The 22,822-nt window shown below is 43.8% G+C and overlaps 1 protein-coding gene across 1 annotated transcript in view; it reads right to left on the bottom strand.

Annotated features, from left to right (window-relative positions):
* Window positions 1-22,822, bottom strand: part of LOC109915179 (E3 ubiquitin-protein ligase MARCHF4-like) — a 93,499-nt gene that overhangs the window by 40,197 nt on the left and 30,480 nt on the right. The window contains exons 3-4 of the mRNA XM_048599382.1: window positions 19,967-20,122; window positions 15,632-15,824 (exon numbers count right to left, since the gene is read on the bottom strand). Of these exons, the coding sequence (XP_048455339.1) occupies window positions 15,632-15,824; window positions 19,967-20,122 (349 nt within the window). The remainder of the gene's footprint in view (window positions 1-15,631; window positions 15,825-19,966; window positions 20,123-22,822) is intronic.

Below are 22,822 nucleotides of genomic sequence, written 5' to 3'. Positions count from 1 at the left end.
GTATGGGGGCAGGTGTAGCACTTCCTGCGGTTGCAGGGAAAAGTGCCGGGTGTGGTGGAGCTGGAGGGGAGTGTGGAGCGGACAAGGGAGTCACGGAGAGAGTTGTCCCTCCGGAAAGCAGATAAAGGTGGGGAGGGAAAGATGTCTTTGGTGGTGGGGTCGGATTGCAGATGGCGGAAGTGTCGGAGGATGATGCGTTGGATCCGGAGGTTGGTGGGGTGGTACGTGAGGACGAGGGGGATTCTTTTTTGGTTCTTATTGTGTGGACGGGGTGTGAGGGATGAGGTGCGGGAGATGTGGGAGACACGGTTGAGGGCGTTCTCGACCACCGAGGTCGGGAAGTTACGGTCCTTGAAAAATGAGGACAACTGAGATGTGCGGGAGTGGAATGCCTCATCCTGGGAGCAGATGCGGCGGAGGCGAAGGAATTGGGAATAGGGGATAGCATTTTTGCAGGAAAGTTGGTGGGAGGAGGAGTATTCTAGGTAGCTGTGGGAGTCGGTGGGCTTGAAATGAATATCGGTTTCTAGGTGGTTGCCCGATATGGAGACAGAGAGGTCCAGGTAAACTTAAGGTTGGGGTGGAAGGTGTTAGTGAAGTGGATGAACTGATCGAGCTCCTCGTGGGAGCACGAGGCGGCGCCGATACAGTCATCAATGTAACGGAGGAAGAGGTGGGGTTTAGGGCCGGTGTAGGTACGGAAGAGGGATTGTTCCACGTAACCTACAAAGAGGCAGGCGTAGCTTGGGCCCATGCGGGTACCCATGGCTACCCCCTTTGTCTGTAGGAAGTGGGAGGAATTGAAAGAGAAGTTGTTGAGTGTAAGGACGAGTTCGGCTAAGCGGATGAGGGTATCAGTGGAGGGGGACTGGTCGGGCCTGCGGGACAGGAAGAAGCGGAGGGCCTTAAGGCCATCTTCCAATGCTACCCTCTATTTCCTATGACTAAGCGAGTTCTGTATCCATCTTGCCAGCTCACCCCTGATGTCATGTGACTTCACCTTTTGTACTAGTCTGCCATGAGGGACCTTGTCAAAGGCTTTCGTGAAATCCATGTAGAAAACATCAACCACATTTCCCTCATCAATCATCTTTGTCGCCTCCTCGAAAAACACAATCAAGTTAGTGAGGCACGACCTATCCTGCACAAAACCATGCTATCGCTAATAAATCCATTTGTTTCTAAACGCGTATGCATCTTGTCCCCGAGAATCTTTTCCAATAATTTCCCTTTTATTCATTAACAGGACGAGGACGTCACCGGCTAGACAGTATTAATTGCCCATCCCTAATTGCCCAGAGGGCAGTTAAGAGTCAACCCAATTGCTGTGGGTCTGGAGTCACAGGTAGGCCAGACAGGTGAGGGTGACAGTTTTCCTCCCTAAAGGATATTAGTGAACCAGATGGGTTTTTCCCGACAATCGACAATGGATTCAGGGTCATCATTAGATTCTTAATTCCAGATATTTTATTGAATTCAAATTCCACCATCTGCCGTGGTGGGATTTGAACCCGGGTCCCCAGAACATTATCCAGGTCTCTGGATTAACAATCCAGCGATAATATCACTAGGCCATTGCCTCCCCTACCACTGATATGAGGCTCACAGGTCTGTAATTTCCTGGATTATCCCTGCTACCTTTCTTAAACAATGGGACAACATTGGCTATTCTCCAGTCTTCTGGTACCTCACCTATGGCCAAAGAGGTTACAAAGATGTCTTTCAATGCACCAGCAATTTGTTTTCTTGCCTCCCTCAATATTCTGGGATAGATCCCACCAGGACCCAGGGACTTAACTACCTGAATACTTTTTAAGGCATAACACACTTCTTCCTTTTTAATAGCAACTTGACTTACAAATTTGACACTCCCTTCCCTGAGATTATCCTCCACCAATTCCTTCTCTATGGTGAATACTGACACAAAGTAATCATTTCGGACCTCACCTACCTGTTCTGTCTCCACACATAGATTCCCTCCTTTGACCTTGAGTAAGCCAATCCTTTCCCTGGCTACCCTCTTGCTTTTCATGTGTCAATGTGTCCATGTGTCAATCCCTCTTCAACATTGCTACCATATCTACTTCTACCACCCTGGCACGATCCAGGCACCTACCAACCTCTGTGTAAAAAACCTGCTTTTAAACTTTTCCTCTCTCACCTTAAACCTCTGCCCCTTAGTATTTGACATTTTCACCCTGGGAAAAAGTCTCCAACTATCCACCCTATCAATGCCTCTCGTTATTTTATATACTTCTATTAGGTCACCTCCTCGCCACTGACACTCAATGAAAACAATCCAAGTTTGTCCAACGTCTCCTTATACTAATACACTCCCAATCCAGGCAACATCCTGGTAAACCTCTTTTGCACCCTCTCCAAAGCCTCCAATTCCTTCCTAGGAAGAACTGCACACATTATTCAGACGTGGCTGAACTAAAATTTTACACAGTTGCAACATGACTTGCCAACTTTTATGCTCAATGCCCTAACCAATGAAAGCAAGCATGCTGTATGCCTTCTTTACCATCTTATGACTTGTGTTGCCACTTTCAGGGAACTAAGGACCTGCACCCAAGGATCCCTCTGTATATCTTTTTTTCTCATATTCTTTCATTGATGTGGGCATCACTGGGGACTGGACCAGCATTTATTGCCCATCCCTAATTGTCCAGAGGGCAGTTAAGATGCAGCCACGTGGCTGTGGGAATGGAGTCAAATGTAGGTCCGACTAAGTAAGGATGGCAGATTTTCTTCCCTAATGGAAATTAGTGAGAGAGGTGGCTTTTTCCATGACATTTGGCAACGGTTTCATTATCATCATCAGACTCTTATTTCCAGATTATTATTGAATTCAAATTCCACCATCTGCCGTGGCAGGATTTGAAACCAAGTCCCCAGAACATTACCTGAGTCTCTGGATTACCCGAGATTATTACTACACCCAAGGGTCCTGCCATTTATTGTATACTTTCCTCTTGCATTTGAACCCCAAAATGCATCACCTCACACTTGTCTGGAATAAACTCCAGCTGCTATTTCTCTGCCCAACTTTCCAACTGGTCCATATTCTACTGTATCCTATGACAACTTTCCTTACTATCCACAACTTTATGTCATCTGCAAATTAGCTAATGCATATATATAGTGAGTTTTGCTATAATGCATGTTCTGGCAATGTGAATTAGCTATAACATGACTGATGAATAGGGATTGCTATTTCTAAAATGGGAACTTGTGTTCATTATAACACGATTCCATCGGTGCGCAGAAGAGTAACACTTACATCACATGATTGTTTCGCAGGCTTTCTCCTGAGCATGTGCAATGTTTGTGCTGAAAGAGTCTCTGCGCTGGCATCATGTGATCATTTTGCAGAATTTGTTGTGAAGCACTTTCTGTGAGGGATATAGTACTCTGTGATTTTAATTTTCTTTTGGCAAATTGAACCGTTTTACCCACAAAAATGCGAGGACAAAGTGACAAGAATGTTAGCAAGAAGCGTCCTGGTGATAAAATTGCAGGTGGTGAATGTAAAAGAAAGGTTATAACACTGGAAGAGAAGCTAGATGTTATAAAGCATTTTGAGTGTAATGAGAGAACATTTGATATAGTTTGTGTAACAGGAATAAAGGAGTCGACCTTACGCACAATTAGAGACAATGTAGAAAAGATTAAAGCAAGCTGTATTGCTGGAACAAATCTGAGTGCGAGCAAATCTGTGAGGTCACAAACAAAAGAACTTGAGGAGATGGACCAGCTTCTAAGTCTGTGGATAGAAGATCAAGCGAAAAAATGATCTGGGAATTACATTTCTCACCATAAAAGAGAAAGCCTTATCAATTTGCGAAGATCTAACAAAAAAAGCTGAAAATCCTGAAGATGTGCCTGCCTTTAAAGCTAGCAGTGGCTGATTTGCTAGTTTTAAGAACCGCTATGCTTTTAGAACATAGAACATAGAACAGTACAGCACAGTACAGGCCCTTCGGCCCACAATGTTGCGCCGAACTTTTACCCTAATCCTAAGGTCTATCTAACCTCCACCCCTACCTTATACTATCATCCATATGCCTATCTAATAGCCGCTTAAATGCCCCTAATGAGGCCGACTCCACTACCCTCTCTGGCAATGCATTCCACACCCCTACCACTCTCTGAGTAAAGAACCTACCTCTGACGTCTCCCCTGTATCTACCTCCACTCACTTTAAAACTATGCCCCCTCATAATAGCTACCTCCACCCTAGGAAAAAATCTCTGGCTGTCCACTCTATCTATTACTCTGATCATTTTGTACACCTCTATCAAGTCACCTCTCATCCTTCGTCATTCTAAAGAGAAAAACCCTAGCTCTCTCAACCTTTCCTCATAAGACCTTCCCTCCATTCCAGGCAATATCCTGGTAAATCTCCTCTGCACCTTCTCCAACACTTCCACATCTTTCTCGTAATGAGGCAACCAGAACTGGACACAATACTCCAGCTGTGGCTGATCCAGGCTTCTGTATACCTGTAGCATAACTTCACGGCTCTTGAACTCAATCCCTCTATTAATGAAAGCTAAATAACCATACGCCTTCTTAACAACTCTATCCACCTGGGTGGAAGCTTTCAGGGAACTGTGGACATGAACCCCAAAATCCCTCTGCTCCTCCACACTGCCAAGAATCTTTCCGTTAACCCTGTACTCTGCTTTCAAGTTTGTCCTTCCAAAATGAATCACCTCACACTTTTCAGGGTTAAACTCCATCTGCCACTTCTCAGCCCAGCTCTGCATCCTATCAATGTCCCTTTGTAACCTAGAAAAGCCCTCCGCACTATCCACAACTCGACCCACCTTCGTATCATCCGTGAACTTACTAATCCACCCTTCCACTCCTACATCCAAATCATTTACAAAAATCACAAATAGAAGAGGACCCAGAACTGATCCTTGTGGTACACCAGTCTGGAATTGTGCCCACCACTGACGGCTAGCAGCTATGTCCTTAAAGACCAGATCAGCTCAATCAGTAGTACTGCTGCTGAGCCACTCTTGTTGGTGGACATTGAAATCCCCCACCACATTTTGTGCCCTTGCCATCCTCAGTGCTTCCTCTAAGTGTTGTTCAACATGGAGGAGTACCGATTCATCTGCTGAGGGAAGAGGGTATGTGGTAATCAGCAGGAGGTTTCCTTGCCCATGTTTAACTTGTAGCCATGAGACTTCATGGGGGCTGGAGTCAATGTTGAGGACTCCTAGAGCAGCTCCCTCCCGACTGTAAACCACTGTGCCACCCCCTCTGCTGGGTGTGTCCTGCTGGTGGGACAGGACATGTCGAGGGCTGATGATGGTGTCTGGGACATTGTCTGTGAGGTATGATTCTGTGAATTTGACTATGTCAGGCTGTTGCTTGACTAGTCAGTGGGACAGCTCTCCCAATTTTGGCACTAACCCCCATATTTAGCGCGGAGGACTTTGCAGGGTCGACAGGGTTATTTCTGCCATCGTCTTTTCCGGTGTTTAGGTCGATGCCAGGTGATCTGTCCAGTAGCGATTTGGTACAACTGACTGGCTTGTTAGACCATTTCAGAGGGCAGTTGAGAGTCAACCACATTGTTGTGGGTCTGGAGGTCACATGTAGGCCAGACCAGGTGAGGGTAGCAGATTTCCTCCCCTGAAGGGCATTAGTGAACCAGATGGATTTTTCCAACGATCGGCAATGATTTCAAGGTGATCAGTAGATTCTTAATTTCAGATATTTTATTGAATTCAAATTCCACTATTTGGCGTGGTGGGATTCGAACCCACGTCCCCAGAACATCAGCTGGGTTTCTGGATTAATAGTCTAGCGATAATACCACTAGGCCATCGCCAACCCCCACATCCTGGTAAACGTTTTCTGCACCCTCTCCTATACCTTCACATCCTTCTGGTAGTGTGGCAACCAGAACTGTACATCGTATTCCAAATGTGGCCGAACTAAAGTTCTATACAGCTGCATTATATGACTTGCCAATTTTTATCAACAACAAAAACAAAGTTGCTGGAAAAGCTCAGCAGGTCTTGTAGCATCTGTGGAGGAGAAAATAGAGTTAACGTTTCGGGTCCGGTGACCTTCCTCAGAACGTTTGCCAATTTTTATACTTTATGCCCCAACCGATGACGGCAAGCATGCCATAAACTTCTACACTACCTTATCCATTTGTGTGGCCACTTTCAGGGAACTGTGGACCTGTACCCCTAGATCCATCTGCATGTTAATGTTTCTAAGGGTTCTGCCATTTACTGTACACTTTCCTCCTGCATTAGATCTCAAAAAATGCATCACCTCACGTTTGTCTAGATTCAACTTTATCTGCAATTTCTCCACCCAAGTCTCCAGTCTATCTATATCCTGCTGAATCCCCTGGCAACTCTCCTCACAATCTTTGTGTCATCCATAAACATGCTAATCAGGCCAGCTACATTCTCCTGCAAATCATTTTTACATATTACAAACAACTGGTATCCCAGCACTGGTCCTGGGCAACACCACTGGTCACAGATCTCCAGTCAGAAAAATAACTTTCCACTGCTACTCTGTCTTCCATGGCTAAGCCAGTTCTGTATCCATCTTACCAGCTCACCACAGGTCTCATGTGAGTTCACTTTTTGTATTAACCTGCCATGAGGGACTGTGTCAAAGGCCTCTCTCAAATTCATATGGACGACATCTACCGCCCTCCCCTCATCAATCGTCTTTGTCACTTCGTCCAAAAACTCAATCAAGATTTGTGAGACATGACATTCCCCATACAAATCCATGCAGCCTGTCGCAAATAAGTCCATATTTTTCCAAATAAGAGTAAATCTTCTCCAATAATCTTCCTGTCAGTGATGTAAGGCTCACCAGCCTATAGTTTCCTGGAGTATCCCTGTTGCCTTTTTTAAACAAAGGAACAAAGCTGTCTATTCTCCAGTCCTCTGGGACCTCTCCTGTGATGAAACAGGCTACAAAAATTTCATAGAAGGTCCCAGCAATTTCCTTACCAGCCTCCCCCAGCATTTTGGTATAGATTCCATTAGGCTCTGGGGCCATGTCTACCTTAATGCTTTTTAAAACACCCAAAACCTACTTTTTGATATTGACATGCCTTGAAACAGCAACATACCCCTCCCAAGACCCACCATCCATTGTGTCCTTCTCTTTTGTGAATACTAATGCAAAGTATTCATGAAGGACCTCATCCACTTTCTCTGTCTCCATGCATAAATTCCTTCCTTTGTGCTTGAGTGGAGCTACCCTTTCCCTAGCTACCCTCTTGCTCCTTACATTTATAAAACAATCTGGCATTTTCCTTAATCCTGTTTGCCAAAGACATTTCATGGCCCCTTTCAGGCCTCCTAATTCATTGTTTGAGTTCATTTTTTTAAATTCATTTGTGGGATGTGGGGGTCGCTGAGGGATGAGTTACTTGCCACAGTATTCGTAGCCTCTGACCTGCTCTTGTAGCCACTGTATTTATGTGATGAGTCCATTGAGTTTCTGGTCAATGATAACCCCAGGATGTTGATAGTGGGGTAAAACCATTGAATGTCGAGGGCTGGTGGTTAAACTGTCTCTCATTGGTGATGGACATTGCCTGGCATTTGTGTGGCATGAATGTTACTTGCCAGTTGTCAACCCAAGCCTGGATATTGTCCAGATCTTGTTGCATTTGAACATGGGCTGTTTCAGTATCTGAGGAGTTGAGGATGTTGATGAACATTGCATAATCAATCATCGACAAATATTACTTCTGACCTTATGATGGAGGGATGGTCATTGATGAACCAGCTGAAGATGGTTGGGCCTAGGACACTACTCTGAGGAACCTTCCTGCGATCTTTGTACTCTTTGAGGGCTCTGCCTGTCTTTAGTTTCCTAAATCTTATGTATGCCTCATTTTCTTTTTGACTAAGCTCTCAATTTCTCTTGTCATCCAAGGTTCACAAATCTTGCATCCTTATCCTTCATTTACACAAGGACACACTGTCTAACCAAACTGGCCTTTAAAAGATTCTCACATGCCAGATGTGAATTTACCGTCAAACAGCTGACCCAGTCTACATTCCCCAGCTCCTGCCTAATATTATAATAGTTAGCCTGCGCTCAATTTAGAACTTCCACGTGAGGACTACTCTTATCCCTATTCATAAGTAACTTAAAACTTGGGGAATTACGGTCATTCTTCCCCAAATACTCCCCCTCTGAAACTTCAATCACCTGGCCGGGCTAATTGCCTAATACTAGATCTCGTATGGCCTCTTCTTTAGTTGGACTATTTACATATTGTTTTAAAATACTGTCCTGGACACACCTAACAAACTCTCCCCCAAAACAAGCCCCTAAACACTAAGGGAATCCCAGTCAATAAGGGGAAGTTAAAATCACCTACCACAACAACCCTGTTGTTTTCACATTTTTCCGTAATCTGTCCATATATCTGTTCCTCTATCACTTGCTGGCTGTGGGAGCCCTGTAGTACAATCCCATCAAAGTGACTGCACCTTTCCAACCCCGAGCCCTGTCCATATGGCTTCACTGGATGAGCCCTCCAAGGTGTCCTCCTTCTGTACAGCTCTGATATTCTCCTTTATCAATAATGCAACTCTCCCACCTCTTTTACATTCCTAACTTGCCTGAAACATCTAAATTCTGGGATGTTAAGCTGCCAGACTTGTCCCTCTTTCAACCTAGTCTCTGTCATAGCTACAACATCACAGTTATATATGTTACTCCAGACTCTAAGTTCATCTGCTTTACCTGTCATATTCCTCGCATTAAAATAAATGCACTTTTGACGGTCACTTTGTACATATGATTTTGTACCTAGGTACCTTGTACCTATGTTGGCACTATGAATGACAACATTACTAGCTTTTCACTACACTCCTGTACTTGAGTACACATGACAATAAAACCTAATTCTAATTCTAATTCTAACTCCCTGAATTCTCTTTGCAGTACGTCATCTCTCTTTTGCCTATGTCATTCATTCGTGTTCTGTGACACTATCACCACACTAAATAGGACAGATTTTAAACAGATCTAGAACTCAAGACTGGGCATCACTGTGGGCCAAGAACAGCAGCAGAATTGTTCTCCAGCACAATCTGTAACCTCATGACCTGGCATATCCCCCACTCAACCATTACCATCTAGTTTGGTTCAATGGACAGTTCAGGGGGACATGCCAGGAGCAGCACCAGGCATACCTGAAAATGAGGTCAACCCAGTGAAGTACCAAACAGGAATACTCGCATGCCAAACAGCATAAGCAGCAAGTAATTGGATAAACATATGGATGATAATGGAATAGGTTAGGTTAGATGGGCTTCAGATTGGTTTCACAGGTCGGCGCAACATCGAGGGCCGAAGGGCCTGTACTGTGCTGTAATGTTCTATGTTCTATGTTCTATGTAATAGACACAGCTAAGTGATCCCACAACCAACAGATCAGATCTAAGCTCTTCAATCCCGCCACAGCCAGTCGTGAATGGTGGTGAATAACTTAAAAACCCACTGGAGAAGAAGGCACACAAATATTCCCATCCTCAAATGATGGAATAGCCCAGTACATCAATGCAAAAGATAAGGCTGAAGCATTCACAGCAATCTTCAGCCAGAAGTGCCAAGTAGAAGATTCAGCTCAGCCTCAACCAGTAGTCCCCAGCATTACAGATACCAGGACCCGAAAGATTGTGAACTATGCAGGGACACAGAATCTGAAACCAGAGGAAATGCGGGCGGGAGTCCGTAGCAATCTTAACATGCAAATCCGTCAGCCTACTCTGGTATAGGGGCGAAAGACTAATCGAACCACCTAGTAGCTGGTTCCCTCCAAAGTTTCCGTCAGGATAGCTGGTAGTTGTCCGCCAAGCAGTTTTACCCAGTAAACCGAATGGTTAGAGGTCATGTGGCCAAACCAATCTCAACCTACTCTCAAACTTTAAATGGGTAAGAAGCCCAACTTGCTGGCTTTGAGCCAAGCATGGAATGTGAATGCCTAGTGGGCCACTTTTGGTAAGCAGAACTGGCCCTGTGGGATGAACCAAACACTGGGTTAAGGCGCCCGATGCTGACGCTCATCAGACCCCACAAAAGGTGTTGGTTGATATAGACAGCAGGCCATGGGAAGTCGGAATCTGCTAAGAAGTTTATAACAGCTGATCTGCCAAATCAATGAGGCCTGAAAATGGATGGCACCAGAGCATCAAGTCCATACACAGCCGTCACTGGCTATGCAGAGCCCACAGTGGCTATGCTGTAACGAGTATGAGGGCCGCTGTCGTGAGCACAGAAGCCTAGACACATGTATGGGCGGAGCTGCATGCAGGTGCAGATCTTGGTTGTAGTAGCAAATATTCAAACAAGAACTTTGAAGGCCGAAGTGGAGAAGGGTTCCATGTGAACAGCAGTTGAACATGGGTCAGTCAGTCCTAAGAGATAGGCAAGTGCCATTCTGAAGGGATGGGCAATGGCCTCTGTTGCTGTCAGTTGATTCAAAGGGTGTCCGGTTCAAATCCTTGAATCTGGGGTGGTGGAGATGGGCGCCTCGCGGTGCCCAGCACAGTAAGGCAAACAATTCTGGAGAAACTGGTGGAAGTCTCAGGGAGACCTCTCTTTTCTTTGTGAAGAACATGGCACTCTGGAATGGGTTTACACCAAGAGAGAGCCCTGTGCCTTGGAAAACATTGCAGTAAAAAAAAGGAAGAATATTTTCAAAAAAAAAGACCAGGACGCACGATAGCGTTGCTGCTCTTAGCGCGAGATAACCAGGTTCAATTCCAGCCTCAGGCGACTGCCTGTGTGGAGTCTGCACATTCTCCTGTGCCTGGTTTCCTCTGGGTGCTCCAGTTTCTTCCCACAGTCCAAACATGTGCAGGTTAGATGGATTGGCCACACTAAATTGCCAATTGTGTCCAGGGGTGTGTAAGTTAAGGTGGAGTAGCTATGGGAAATGCAAGATTATGGGATAGTGTAGGGGAGTGTGTCTGGGTGAATGCTCTTTGGAGGGGCAGTGTGGACTTGATGGCCCAAAAGGCCTATTTCCACACTGTAGGAATTCTATTATTCTAATTTAGCGGTCCCCTAGCCAAGCTCTCCAATACAGTTTCAAAAGTGGAAAATTTCCCAGGTATGGTCCCTTACATAAAAAGCAGGACAAATCCAACCCAGCCCATTACCACCCCATCAATCTACTCTCCACCATCAGTAAAGTGTCAAAAGGTATCCTGAATAGTACTATCAAGCAGCACCTGCTCAGAGACACCCAGTTTGGGTTTCGACAGGACCACTCAGCTCCTGATCTCATTACAGCCTCAGTTCAAACACGGATAAAAGAGATGAATTCCAGAGGTGAGACAAGAGTGATAGCCCTTGATATCAAGGCTGCATTCGAACGAGTGTGGCATCAAGGGGTCTTAGCAAAACTGGCACCAATGGGTATCAGGGGACAAACTCTCTGGTGGTTGTGGAGTCATATCTGGCAAAGAGGAAGATGGTCATGGTTGTCAGACGTCAGTCATTTTAGCTCCAGGACATGGAGTTATAGAGCTGTACAGCATGGAAACAGATCCTTTGGTCCAACATGTCCATGCCAACCAGATATCCTAAATTAATCCAGTCCCATTTGCCAGCATTTGGCCCATATCCTCTAAACCCTTCAATTTATATACCCATCGAGATGCCTTTTAAATGTTGTAAATGTACCAGCTTCCACCACTTCCTCTGGCAGCTCATTCCATACATGCACCACCTTTTGTGTGAAAAAGTTGCTCCTTAGATCCCTTTAAATCTTTCCCCTCCTTCTTTAAACTTATGCCTCTAGATTTAGACTCTGCTACCTTGGGAAAAGACCTTGTTTTATTCACCCTATCTATGCCCCTCATGATTTTATAAATTTCTATAAGGTCACCCCTCATCATCTGACGCTCTAGGGAAAATTGTCCCAGCCTAATCAACCTCTCCCTATAGCTCAAACTCTCCAGCCCTGGCAACATCCTTGTAAACCTTTTCTGAACGACATTCGTTCTACAGCAGGGAGACCAGAAATGAAATCAGTATTCCAAAAGTGGCCTAACTAATGTCCTGGACATCTCAGCAAGAGAAACAATATCTAGGCTTGGACTTGGAACATAATGCCATTCCTTTTTGTTGCTTCATCAAAATCCTGGAATTCCCTCCTTAATGGCATCGTATGTCAACCCACAGCAGGTGGACTGCAGCAGTTCAAGAATGCAGCTCACCACCACGGAAATGCATTTCTATGCCCTTGATTATAGAGTTCCCATCACTACTACTGGCTTACACTTTGATTCTTCCCGCTGTACAACAGTTCCAGTCATAGTGACACTGATCTGGCTGCTGCTGCTGCTTTCCTCTGAGAGGCCATTTCCCCGTCCCTCCCCAACAGTATCCAAAATGTTATATTTGTTGAGAGGGGAATGACCACAGGGGACTCCTGCACTGTCTGACCACGCTTACTCAAACTTCTTGGTGGTCATCCAACTCTTCTCTCTGTGTAGCCTTTACTGGTGGTATGCCCAGCTCACTAAACGTGCTTAACACGACATTCTCAATCTTGTGGATGCTCCAAGTGAGTCCATCCAGGCGCCTCGTGTGGAAAATCAGGACCTGTAGCTGAACACACTTTCTGCATATGTACTTACCATGGAGACTGGAAGTTTCCTTGATTTCCCACATACTGTGGGAGGAATATTCCATGGGGCTGAGTTCTCCTGCCATTGTGGACCTTATCAACTAAATCAACCTTATCAACCATAGGTAATAATTCAGGAACTCAATACTGTTTACCAAACTCAGGCCTCTTGCTCCCATTCTCTATTCCTAGCAGACTACAACCACAAAAATAAGTATTTTATCTCTCTCCAGACACTATTCAACCAGTCTGCAAACCTGCTACTTGAGCAGCCAAGCCCATGTCACTTTTTGAGTCATGCTGTCACCTCTGGAGCTGCAACCCTAGATTCAGCTCCAAGCTATTGCTGTTCATCCCCATGTTCACCCTCCTTCATTCTACTGCTGTTGCTGTCACAGCTCAGGCTGACCTCAGATGGAATTAGTGGCAAATCAAATTCAATATGGATAAATGTGAACAGAGGACCCTCTGAAGCATCAAAGATCAGAGGGATGTGATATCACTTAGTGTGCATTGGTACCTTAGAGTATTAGAGCAGGTGGATAAACCAGTTAAGAAGGCATATGAGATGCTTGCCTTTATTAGCCAAGGATTGAGTTTAATAGCAGGGTGGTTGTACTGGAACTGCATAAAACATTTGCTGGCTACAACTAGAGCATTGTGTGCAGTTCTGAAATCCATGTTATACGAGGGATGTGATAGCACTGGAGACCACTTGCTATGCCAAGGCATCTGGTTCACTGATGTCCTTCAGGGGAGGAAATCTGCCAGATTTACCCAGGTTGGCCTACATGTGACTCCAGACACACAGTAATGTGGTTGACTCTCAAATGGCTTCTGGGCAATTAGGGATTGGCAGTAAATACTGGCCTGGCCAGTGATGTCCACATCCCACGAACTAATAAAAAGAATCCCAGGAATGTGTAAATAAATATATGCCACACCTCATCACATTTCTCTGAGCATGAGCCACTGAAAACTACCAGGCAGATACAGGATGCATTTAGAAAGGCAAATGATATGTTGGCCTTTATTGCAAGAAGATTTAAATACAGGGGTAAATATGTCTTGCTGGAATTATATAAAGCCCTGGTGAGACCTCACCTCAAGTACTGTGTGCATTTTGGTCTCCTCATCCGAGGAATGATAGACTTGCCACAGGTGGCGTTCTACAAAGGTTCGCCAGATTGATCCCCGGGATGGCAGGATTGTCTAATGAGGAAGGATTGGGGACACTGTGCCTGAATTCTCTACCATGAGAAGTGACCTCATTGACAGATACAAGATTCTAACAGGGCCTGACAGATTAGAAGCAGGAAGAATGTTACCCCTGCTTGGGGGTGTAGAATCAATGGAAACAGTCTCAAAATAGGAGATAGGCCATTTTGAACAGAACTGAGGATGAATTGCTTCACTCAAGGGAGGTAAACTTTTGTAACTCTCTTGCTCAGCGTGCTATGGAGGCTTCGTCATTGAGAATATTCAAGACAGAGATAATAGATTTCTAGACATTATAGATACCAAAGCACATAGGGCTAGTACACAAAAATGGCATTGAGGTAGCAGATCAGCCATGAACTAGAATGGCAAAATGGGCTTGAGGATCCAAACAGCCTGCCATTCTTATTTCCTGTGGTACAAATTCCCAAGATTTCAATTGGTCTCCTTGGAAAAGGGAAGGTTTAGAAAAAAAAGTATTACAGATTTGATACAGTCAAAAACATGAGGCATGTAGGCATTTAGGGTAAAACTGTTCTCAATTGTGCAAGGATTTATCAGGATGCTGCCTGGACTGGAGGGCAGGTCGTATGAGGAAAGGCTGAGGGAGCCACGGCTTTTCTCATTGGAGTGAAGAAGGATGAGAAATGATTTGATAGAGAGGTATAGATAGAGTGGTTAGCCAGAGACTTTTTTCCTAGGGTGGAAATGGCTATCACGAGGGGGCATAATTTTAAGGTGATTGGAGGAAGATTTAGGGGAGATATCAGAGGTAGGTTCTCTACACAGAGAGTGGTGGGTGCATGGAATGCACTGCCAACGGTGGTAGTAGAGTCAGATAAATTAGGGACATTTAAGTGACTCTTGGATAGGCACATGGATGATAGTAAAATGAAGGGTATGCAGGGTAGATTGATCTTAGAGTAGGATAATAAGTTGGCATAACATCATGGGCCAAAGGGCCTGTACTGTGCTTCTACTGTTCTATGTTCTACGTTCTATGACTGTGGAGGGCAACGCTTTAATGTAAATGGCAAAAGAAGCAAAGGCAACATGAGTGAAAACTATTTTTTTTGCAGCAACTGATTAGGATATGGAATGCATTGCCTGAGAAGGTGATGGAGACAGATTCGTTCTTGGGTAAGGAATTGATAATTACCCGAAAAGAAACAAACTGCAGGGTTACAGGAAATGGCTGGTGAATGGAATTAGTTAAACTCTTATTGCGGAGAGCCCAAATGTGCTCAACAAACCTTTTGTCAGTAACTGTGTTACAACTGTCACTATCATGTAGTCTACACACACACACACACACACACACACACACACAGACACACACACACACACACACACACACACAGACAAACACAACACCAACTATTTTAAAGATGCTCTTCAGAAAAGAGGTATACTCCATGTGCAGTCAGGCTGACATGTGACTCCAAACCCTGTTTTATATCTTATTCTCAATGCCCTTTTGAAGTATTGTAGCAAGTTATCAAGGGTAATCCTGATAGACATTTGTTGAGGCCTTTTAGTGCCCTTTATGAGTGAGACTGCATTCCCCAGAATTATGCTCACTGGGGACTTCATTGAGACTCCTTTATTTCACTCAGCTTTCCTTCTTACACCCAACAGATTCAGATTTTGCTTCAAAAGATGAATGTCCATCACTCAATTCTCTTTCACACCAAACTCAATCTATTCCACTCATGTTAGTTATGCAGAGATTCAGTAGTGAGGACCTACCAATGCAGACAATGTCCATGAATCCGTACATTCCATAGCAGATCTGGAAGAGTAAGTCCTGCCTCTGCCACTTTGCTGATGGGCTGATTGTTGACCAGATGAGCCAGGAAATGCTTGCAATGAGGAACAAGGAGCCGAGAATTGCAGCTGCAATTTGAACTCTCTCAATCACCGTCAGAGATATTGCCTGCCACTGGAGATGGAGCAGAAAGTGGTCAAACTGTTTATTAACTCTTTATCATTTGTGCAGAGTAATATCCGTATATTTGACAGCATAGTTCACAGTTTGCTTATACAAAAAACTACAGTAATATCACAGCTGCACAATCAAAAATAACATTGTATGTTTACATGCACAAGTAATGTAAAAATAATTGAGATGCAAGGACAAAGAAACTACAGAAAGAAAGCAGGAAAGATTCATAGCAGTGACCAAAACACTGGCGAAATAAGTGTTTTCTCAATGATAGTAAAAATGAAAATAGTTCAAGAGAGGAATTTCAGAAGAAGAAAGCAAAGGGAAATGGGTATGGACTATGGTTGGGAAACAGAGCAATTGAGAATTTGTGGAAGCTTAAGGGCTGAAGGATGTTATAGAGAAAGGGATTTGAAAAGATTTTTTAAAAGGCTGAGAACTTGCATTTTGATCAAAGCTTATGTAGGTCCATGAGCATAACGGCGAGAATGAAACTTGATATAGGATAACGGCAACCGAGTTTTCAATGAGGTTAAATTCAGAAAGTGAAATTTAAGAAGGGTGTCGGAAGGAACACCAAAACAACTTGAAGGTGACAAAGTATCTCAGCTAGAACAAGCCTCTGGTGCAGAATGATCCTAAGTGCTTTTCAGCAGAAGATAAGCAGTGGTGAAGATAGACAAAGTCTGGAGGTAGATGTTGACAGTCTTTGTAATGAAGAGGATATAGAATTGAAAGCTCATTTCAGGGTCAGCCAAAACGTAAAGGCTCTCAAATATCTGGTTTAGTATTTCAGAGAGTTGTCCACTGTTGCAGCAGGGACAGAAAATGACTTGCAGCGATTTGAACATAGGGTGCAGATGATTTGGAGTTTATAAGGAGAGAAAATATTTAAGGACTTTGGAGAGTAAAGGGTGGTTAGTAATTTACAAGGATGGAGAGATCAAGGCAGTGGTGCAGTAGCAATTTCATTGAACTTGTAATCCAGGTCAAAGTTCCGGGGACATGGCAGATGGTACAGAGTAAAAAAAAACCTGGCAACCATGTAATCACTGTTGATTGGTGTGAAAACTCATCTAATTAACTAATGTCCTTTAAGGAAGGAAATCTTCCATCTTTACCTGGTCTGGCCTACATTGACTTCGGAGCCACAGCAATGCGGTTAGCTCTTCATTATCCACTGAAATGGATTGACAATGTCCATGAATCCATACATTCCATAGCAGATCTGGAAGAGTAAGTACTGTCTCTGCCGTTTTGCTGATGGACTGATTGTTGATGAGATGAGCCAGGTAATGATCTGAAATGGCCATAGCAAGCCACTTAGTTCAAGGGCAGCATAGAGTTGGGCAATAAATGCTGGCTTTGCAAGCGATGTCCACATCCCATGAATGAATTTTTAAACAGTGAGTTTTTGAGTAGGGTTAATAAAGATCAATTTTAAGAGAGGGAATTGTACCTGAGGAAAGGGAGCCATTACCATCCGGTTAAGTGGAGACCAGGGAGTGAAGCTGAGCAGTCAGGCATTTAGTAAGAATGGAATCCAGGGGACTTTAGTGGATGAGATTACCTTAATGGAGCTAGATTCCAGGGTAAGGGGGAGGTTTGGGTTTATGAGAATAAAAATAATACAGGTCTGCGAGGTGGCTGAATAGTTGTTCTGACATTGTGAAATCTGTGTTCATCCCAATTTCTGTTGGAGGTGAAGTTTCCAGGGGAAATGAGGAGGACATTAAGAAACAGAGCTCTATAGAGAAAAGAATTTCGTCCTGCAGGATGTCCCTGGAATATTGATGACTTTGAGAGAGGAAAATTTGATATGTTTGAGTCAGGTACAGTTCCATCCTAGAACTCCAAAGATATAATGGAGCCACTCAGGTCAAAGTTTGAACATGCACATTCAAGAAATTTGGACATTTTTTTCAGAGAAGGACCTGGGGTTCAAAAGGAGAAGGATGGTGGTAATGAAAGAAGTAGTTGGAGGTGAATTTTTCTGTGATTGAGGCTTTGGCAATAGAGAGCTTTTGGGGGTTGGGGGTGTGGGGAGAGGTGCAGTGAGGAAACATCAGTGATTTAATGTGGAATGTGTAAAGATTAGAAACTAAATGATGGAAAGGGAAGGCTTCAGCAAGGGCCAAAGATAGTAAGTTGGATTTTGTAAAAGAATTGGGTGGTGAAAATATGGACTTTCCATGACTTTAATGAAAATGAAAATGGAGAGGGAGTAAAATATTACCACTACTTACAACACCATGAAAGTCACAATGACCCCAGTGTGTGAAAGCCAGGAAATCAACAAAATAAGGTTCGACCAATGAACATACAAAACCAAAAGGCATGGGGAATCAAAAGATTGATTGATCAATTGAACCAGTTGGGCCAGCAAGTACTGAAAATGACCATTGTGCAAAAAAAATCAGTCAATTTATGGAGAACACTTCTGGGAAATTCCTCTCTGAGCAACCAAGTTTCAGGATGGCAAGGTGAAGAGAAGACAAGGTGAGAGAACCCCTTACACACACATCTCTATCTTCAAAGTCTAGGGGAGACACAGCATCTATATGTACTGTGCTCCTGACCTCATTACAAACAAGGATTCCGGAGATGATGTAGAGTAACTGCCTTTGATATTGAAGACGCATTTGACCTTAGCATCAAGGAGCCCTAACAGAACTAAAGTCAATAGCTAGTAGGGAAAATCTCTCAGCTGGCTGGAATCATACCTGGCACAAAGAAAATGGAGGTCAGTCATCTCAACTCCACAACATCTCTGCAGGAGTTCCTCAGAGTAGTGCCCTAGGCCAAATCGTCTTCAGCTGCTTCATCAATGACCGTCCCCCCATCATAAGGTCAGAAGTGGGAATATTCACGAATGACTGCAAAATGTTTGGAATCATTCATGGCTCCTCAGGTATTGAAGCAGTCCATGTCCATGTTCAGCTAAGCCTAGACAGCATTCACTTCTGCACTAAGTGTTGATGATGTTGGCTATGATTGTAAAGGAATTTCCGCATCCTAAATTGTGATTTAGCCAGCGACTGTGTCAAAATCTGAACTATTGTGGTGTTGACTTTTTAAGCTGGGGAACATTTTTTGTTCTAACTTCCTGAGGTTCTTTTCATTTATGAAAATCAGCTTAATGAGCTGGATGTTTTTGTGATGGTAGGTAGCTGTTAAACAGCTCAGATGATTCGGTATTTAAAATGTGGTATCTGGACAGAGTAATTAGAGAGAAACAATTCTTACTGGTGGAAGGATCAAGAGTCATAGGACACAGATGTACCCTAATTGGCAAAAGAAGCAATGCAAAATGAGGAGAATCATTTTCATGCAATGAGTGGTTGTCATCTGGAAAACACTGTCTGACATTGTGAGATAGGAAGAGCTACCGATGCTGGAGTCAGGGATAACAAAGCTCCACACTGTCTGACATTGTGATGGGGGCAGGTTCAATCGAGGTTTTCAAAAAGCAAATTAGATTGATACCTGAAAAGGAACAATGCGTAGGGTTACAGGGAGAAGGCAGGAGAATGGTGATGGGTGAAATGTTCCTTTAGAAAGCTGGCACAGACACAAGGGGCTGAATTTAACAATTTAACAATTCTGTGATTCTGTGAACTAATTGAGTCAATGTCCTCACTGATGAAGGCTAATCTTCAGCAGAAGAGTGTACACATGAATTTGTTGTTAAAGAAGCTTGCAGCCTTTTACAATGAGGCATATCAATAAGGTGCCGATCCTAGTGCAACAGTCCTTCCTCACCTGACATCCTTTTCATTTGTTTACTATTTCTGGGATTTTGTTCTACACGCATTAGCCAATACAATTCTATGAAATATGATACTGTTTGCAGATGAAGCAGTCTGTCATATTTTTACAGACCTAAATAGTTGCGCATGTTCACCTCTGTCTCAACATTAGTCTTGGCTTGAACCCTAAGAACACCTTTTTCTTGCCCATTTGATGTCAGCTGAGTAGATAGAAGCTCTCAGAATCCCTAGGTAAGGAGGGAGAAGTCAGCAGGCGTTCCAATTCTCAAGCACTGTCCAGTGACCCCTGTTAGGAATTGCACATATGCAAACATTGGAAAAACACAAGAGTAAACACAGAGTAAAGCAAAAGTAAAAAAAAAATGGCACCTGAAGAGGATTCTTGGCACTGATGGCAATGACATGGTATTTGTAGTAACACAGCTCACAACTCCAGGATCCCCTCTCACTAATCCACTTTATCAGGCAGGGTTGGTGTGTACAACGAACAGATCCAGCACAGCGACATGGACTCAGCAAATCCCCCTAAGCAACAGTTAAGAAAATAAAAATATGACTAACGGGACAGCAGCACAGAACATATTGATAACAATAACATAATCATTAATGTGACAGAGAGACACATCTCTGAAAGAATTTTTATTAATACCTGGGATGGGGGCTGTGTCACTAGTAAGGCTAGCAATTGTTATTCATCCCTAATTGCCCTTGAGAAAGAAGCAGTGAACCTTTTCTTGAACCCCAAAGTTCTTGAGCTGATGGTACTCCTATGGGGAGGTAGGGTATAGTTGAGGGTGCTTGTTTCAGGATCTTCATCCAGCAAAAAGAACAACAACAGCAATGTAATACTGGATGGCGCATAAATTACAGGTAATGTTTTCCATGCATCTGCTACACTTGTTGTTCTAGGTAATGGAGATTTGGGAACCACTGTCAAATAAATCTAAGTGAACTGCTGTAGTCCATCTCATAGGTGTTATACACGGCTGCCATTATGCGCTATTAGGGAGGAAATAAATGTTTGATGTGGTGGATTGGGAACGGAACAAGCAGACTGTATTTTTTTGAAGTCAAGCTTCTTGAATATTGTTATAATCCCATTGAATGTCATATGGAAGCGTTTAGATTTGCTTTAGTTGGAGATGGTCATTGTCTAGCACCTCTATTGGGAGAATGATAATAGCACTTATCTTTCCAAACCTGGATTTTGTTAGGCTTTGTTGCACATGTACATGGGCTGCTTCAGTATCTGAGCAGTTGTAAATGGAACTGTGCACTGTGTAATTATCAGTGAGCATTTCAGATCTTACGACGTAATTGATTAAACAACTGATCTATGACACTGCTGTGAGAAATTCCTGCAGCAATATCTTGGAATTAGGAACAATCTCTCTCTGTACTCAGTACAACTCCATCCAGCTGACAGCTTTCCCTCTCATTCCCATTGACTCTGGGTTTGCTAGGATTCTTTGATGCCAGACTCAGTCAAACACAGCTTTGATGTCAAGGGCAATCACTCTTTCCTCACCTCGAGTTCAGATCTTTTGTCCATGTTTGGACAAATGCAGAAACTTTGGCTCAGAGTTATTGTTCTTGAGGCTGGGGGAGGGGATAAGTTACATTTGTTTCAGGAGATGATGACACCTCTTAGGATAAAGTGTTCTAATTTGGTCAGTGGTCAGGAACAGAAGTATGTGACTTAAAGTGAGACAGTTAAGGGGGCCTAGAGGACAGGAGTGCGAGAGTCTTAGCCTGTACAATTTTCCAACAATTTTGAGGTTCTTTCTGCTTGCCTGGAGAGCAGTATGAGCGAATTAGCCACAGCACCTATGGTAAAGGAAACCATTCAAGTAGAGGAGCAAAAAGAAATGTAGAGGTAGTAAGGGACAGTCTAGTGAAAGGGATAGCTTTTATAAGACATTGGTTAGGCTTAGTATTGCATTCATTTCTGGTCACCACATTACAGGAAGGATGTGGAGGCTTTGGAGAGGATGCAGAAGAGGTTTGCCAGGATGCTGCCTGGATTAGAGGGTATGAACTATAAGGAGAGGCTAGAAAAACTTGGGTTGTTTTCTCTGGAGCAGCGGAGGCTGAGGGGAGACTTGATAGAAGTCTATAAAATTACAAGATGCATAGACACTGTTTACTATTAGAATTTTTTTTCCCAGAGTTGAAATGCTTAACACCAGGGGGCCTGCATTTAAGGTGAGGGGGGGAAAGTTCAAAGGAGATGTGAGGGGCAAGTGCTTTTACACAGAGAGTCTGGAATGTGCTGCCAGGGGTGGTAGTGGTGGAGGCAGATTGAGGCATTTAAAAGACTATTAGATAAGCACATTAATATGCAAGGAATGGAGGGATATAGACCACGGGCAGGAAGAAGGGACTAATTTAATTTGGCACCACGTTGGGCACAACATCATTGGCCGAAGGGCCTGTTCCTGTGCTGTAGTTCTATGTTCTGTGACACTGTTCTCTGCAGAAACAACCATAAGTCAAGAAGTCGTTTCAGCTGCATGGTGTTAGCATTCAGGACATTTGTTCTGGACTGGAGAACAACCTGCAGTGGGAGGAGAAGGATCCAGTTGTTGTAGTTCACATTGGTACAAATGACATAGGCAGAACTAAGAAACAGATTCTGCTGAAGGTGTTTGAGAAGTTAGATGGCAAATTGAAGAATAGAACCTCAAAAAGGTAATAAGAACAAAGAACAAAGAAAATTATAGCAGAGGGACAGGCCCTTCGGCCCTCCAAGCCTGGGCCGATCCAGATCCTATATCTAAACCTGTCGCCTATTTTCCAAGGATCTGTATCCCTCTGCTCTCTGCCCATTCATGTATCTGTCTAGATACATTTTAATTGACGCTATCATGCCCGCCTCTACCACCTCTTCTGGCAACGCGTTCCAGGCACCCACCACCCTCTGTGTAAAGAACTTTCCACGCATATCTCCCTTCAACTCTTCCTCTCTCACCTTGAAATTGTGACCCCCAGTAATTGAGTCCCCCACTCTGGGAAAAAGCTTCTTGCTATCCACCCTGTCTATACCTCTCATGATTTTGTAGACCTCAATCAGGTCCCCCCTCAACCTCCGTCTTTCTAATGTAAATAATCCTAATCTACTCAACCTCTCTTCATAGCTAGCGCCCTCCATACCAGGCAACATCCTGGTGAACCTCCTCTGCACCCTCTCCAAAGCATCCACATCCTTTTGGTAATGTGGCGACC

Source organism: Rhincodon typus, chromosome 7 (assembly GCF_021869965.1).
Source record: "Rhincodon typus isolate 14 chromosome 7, sRhiTyp1.1, whole genome shotgun sequence".
NCBI lineage: Eukaryota > Metazoa > Chordata > Chondrichthyes > Orectolobiformes > Rhincodontidae > Rhincodon > Rhincodon typus.
The sequence above is the reverse complement of the archived record's forward strand: the minus strand, read 5'-3'. Positions and strand labels throughout refer to the sequence as shown.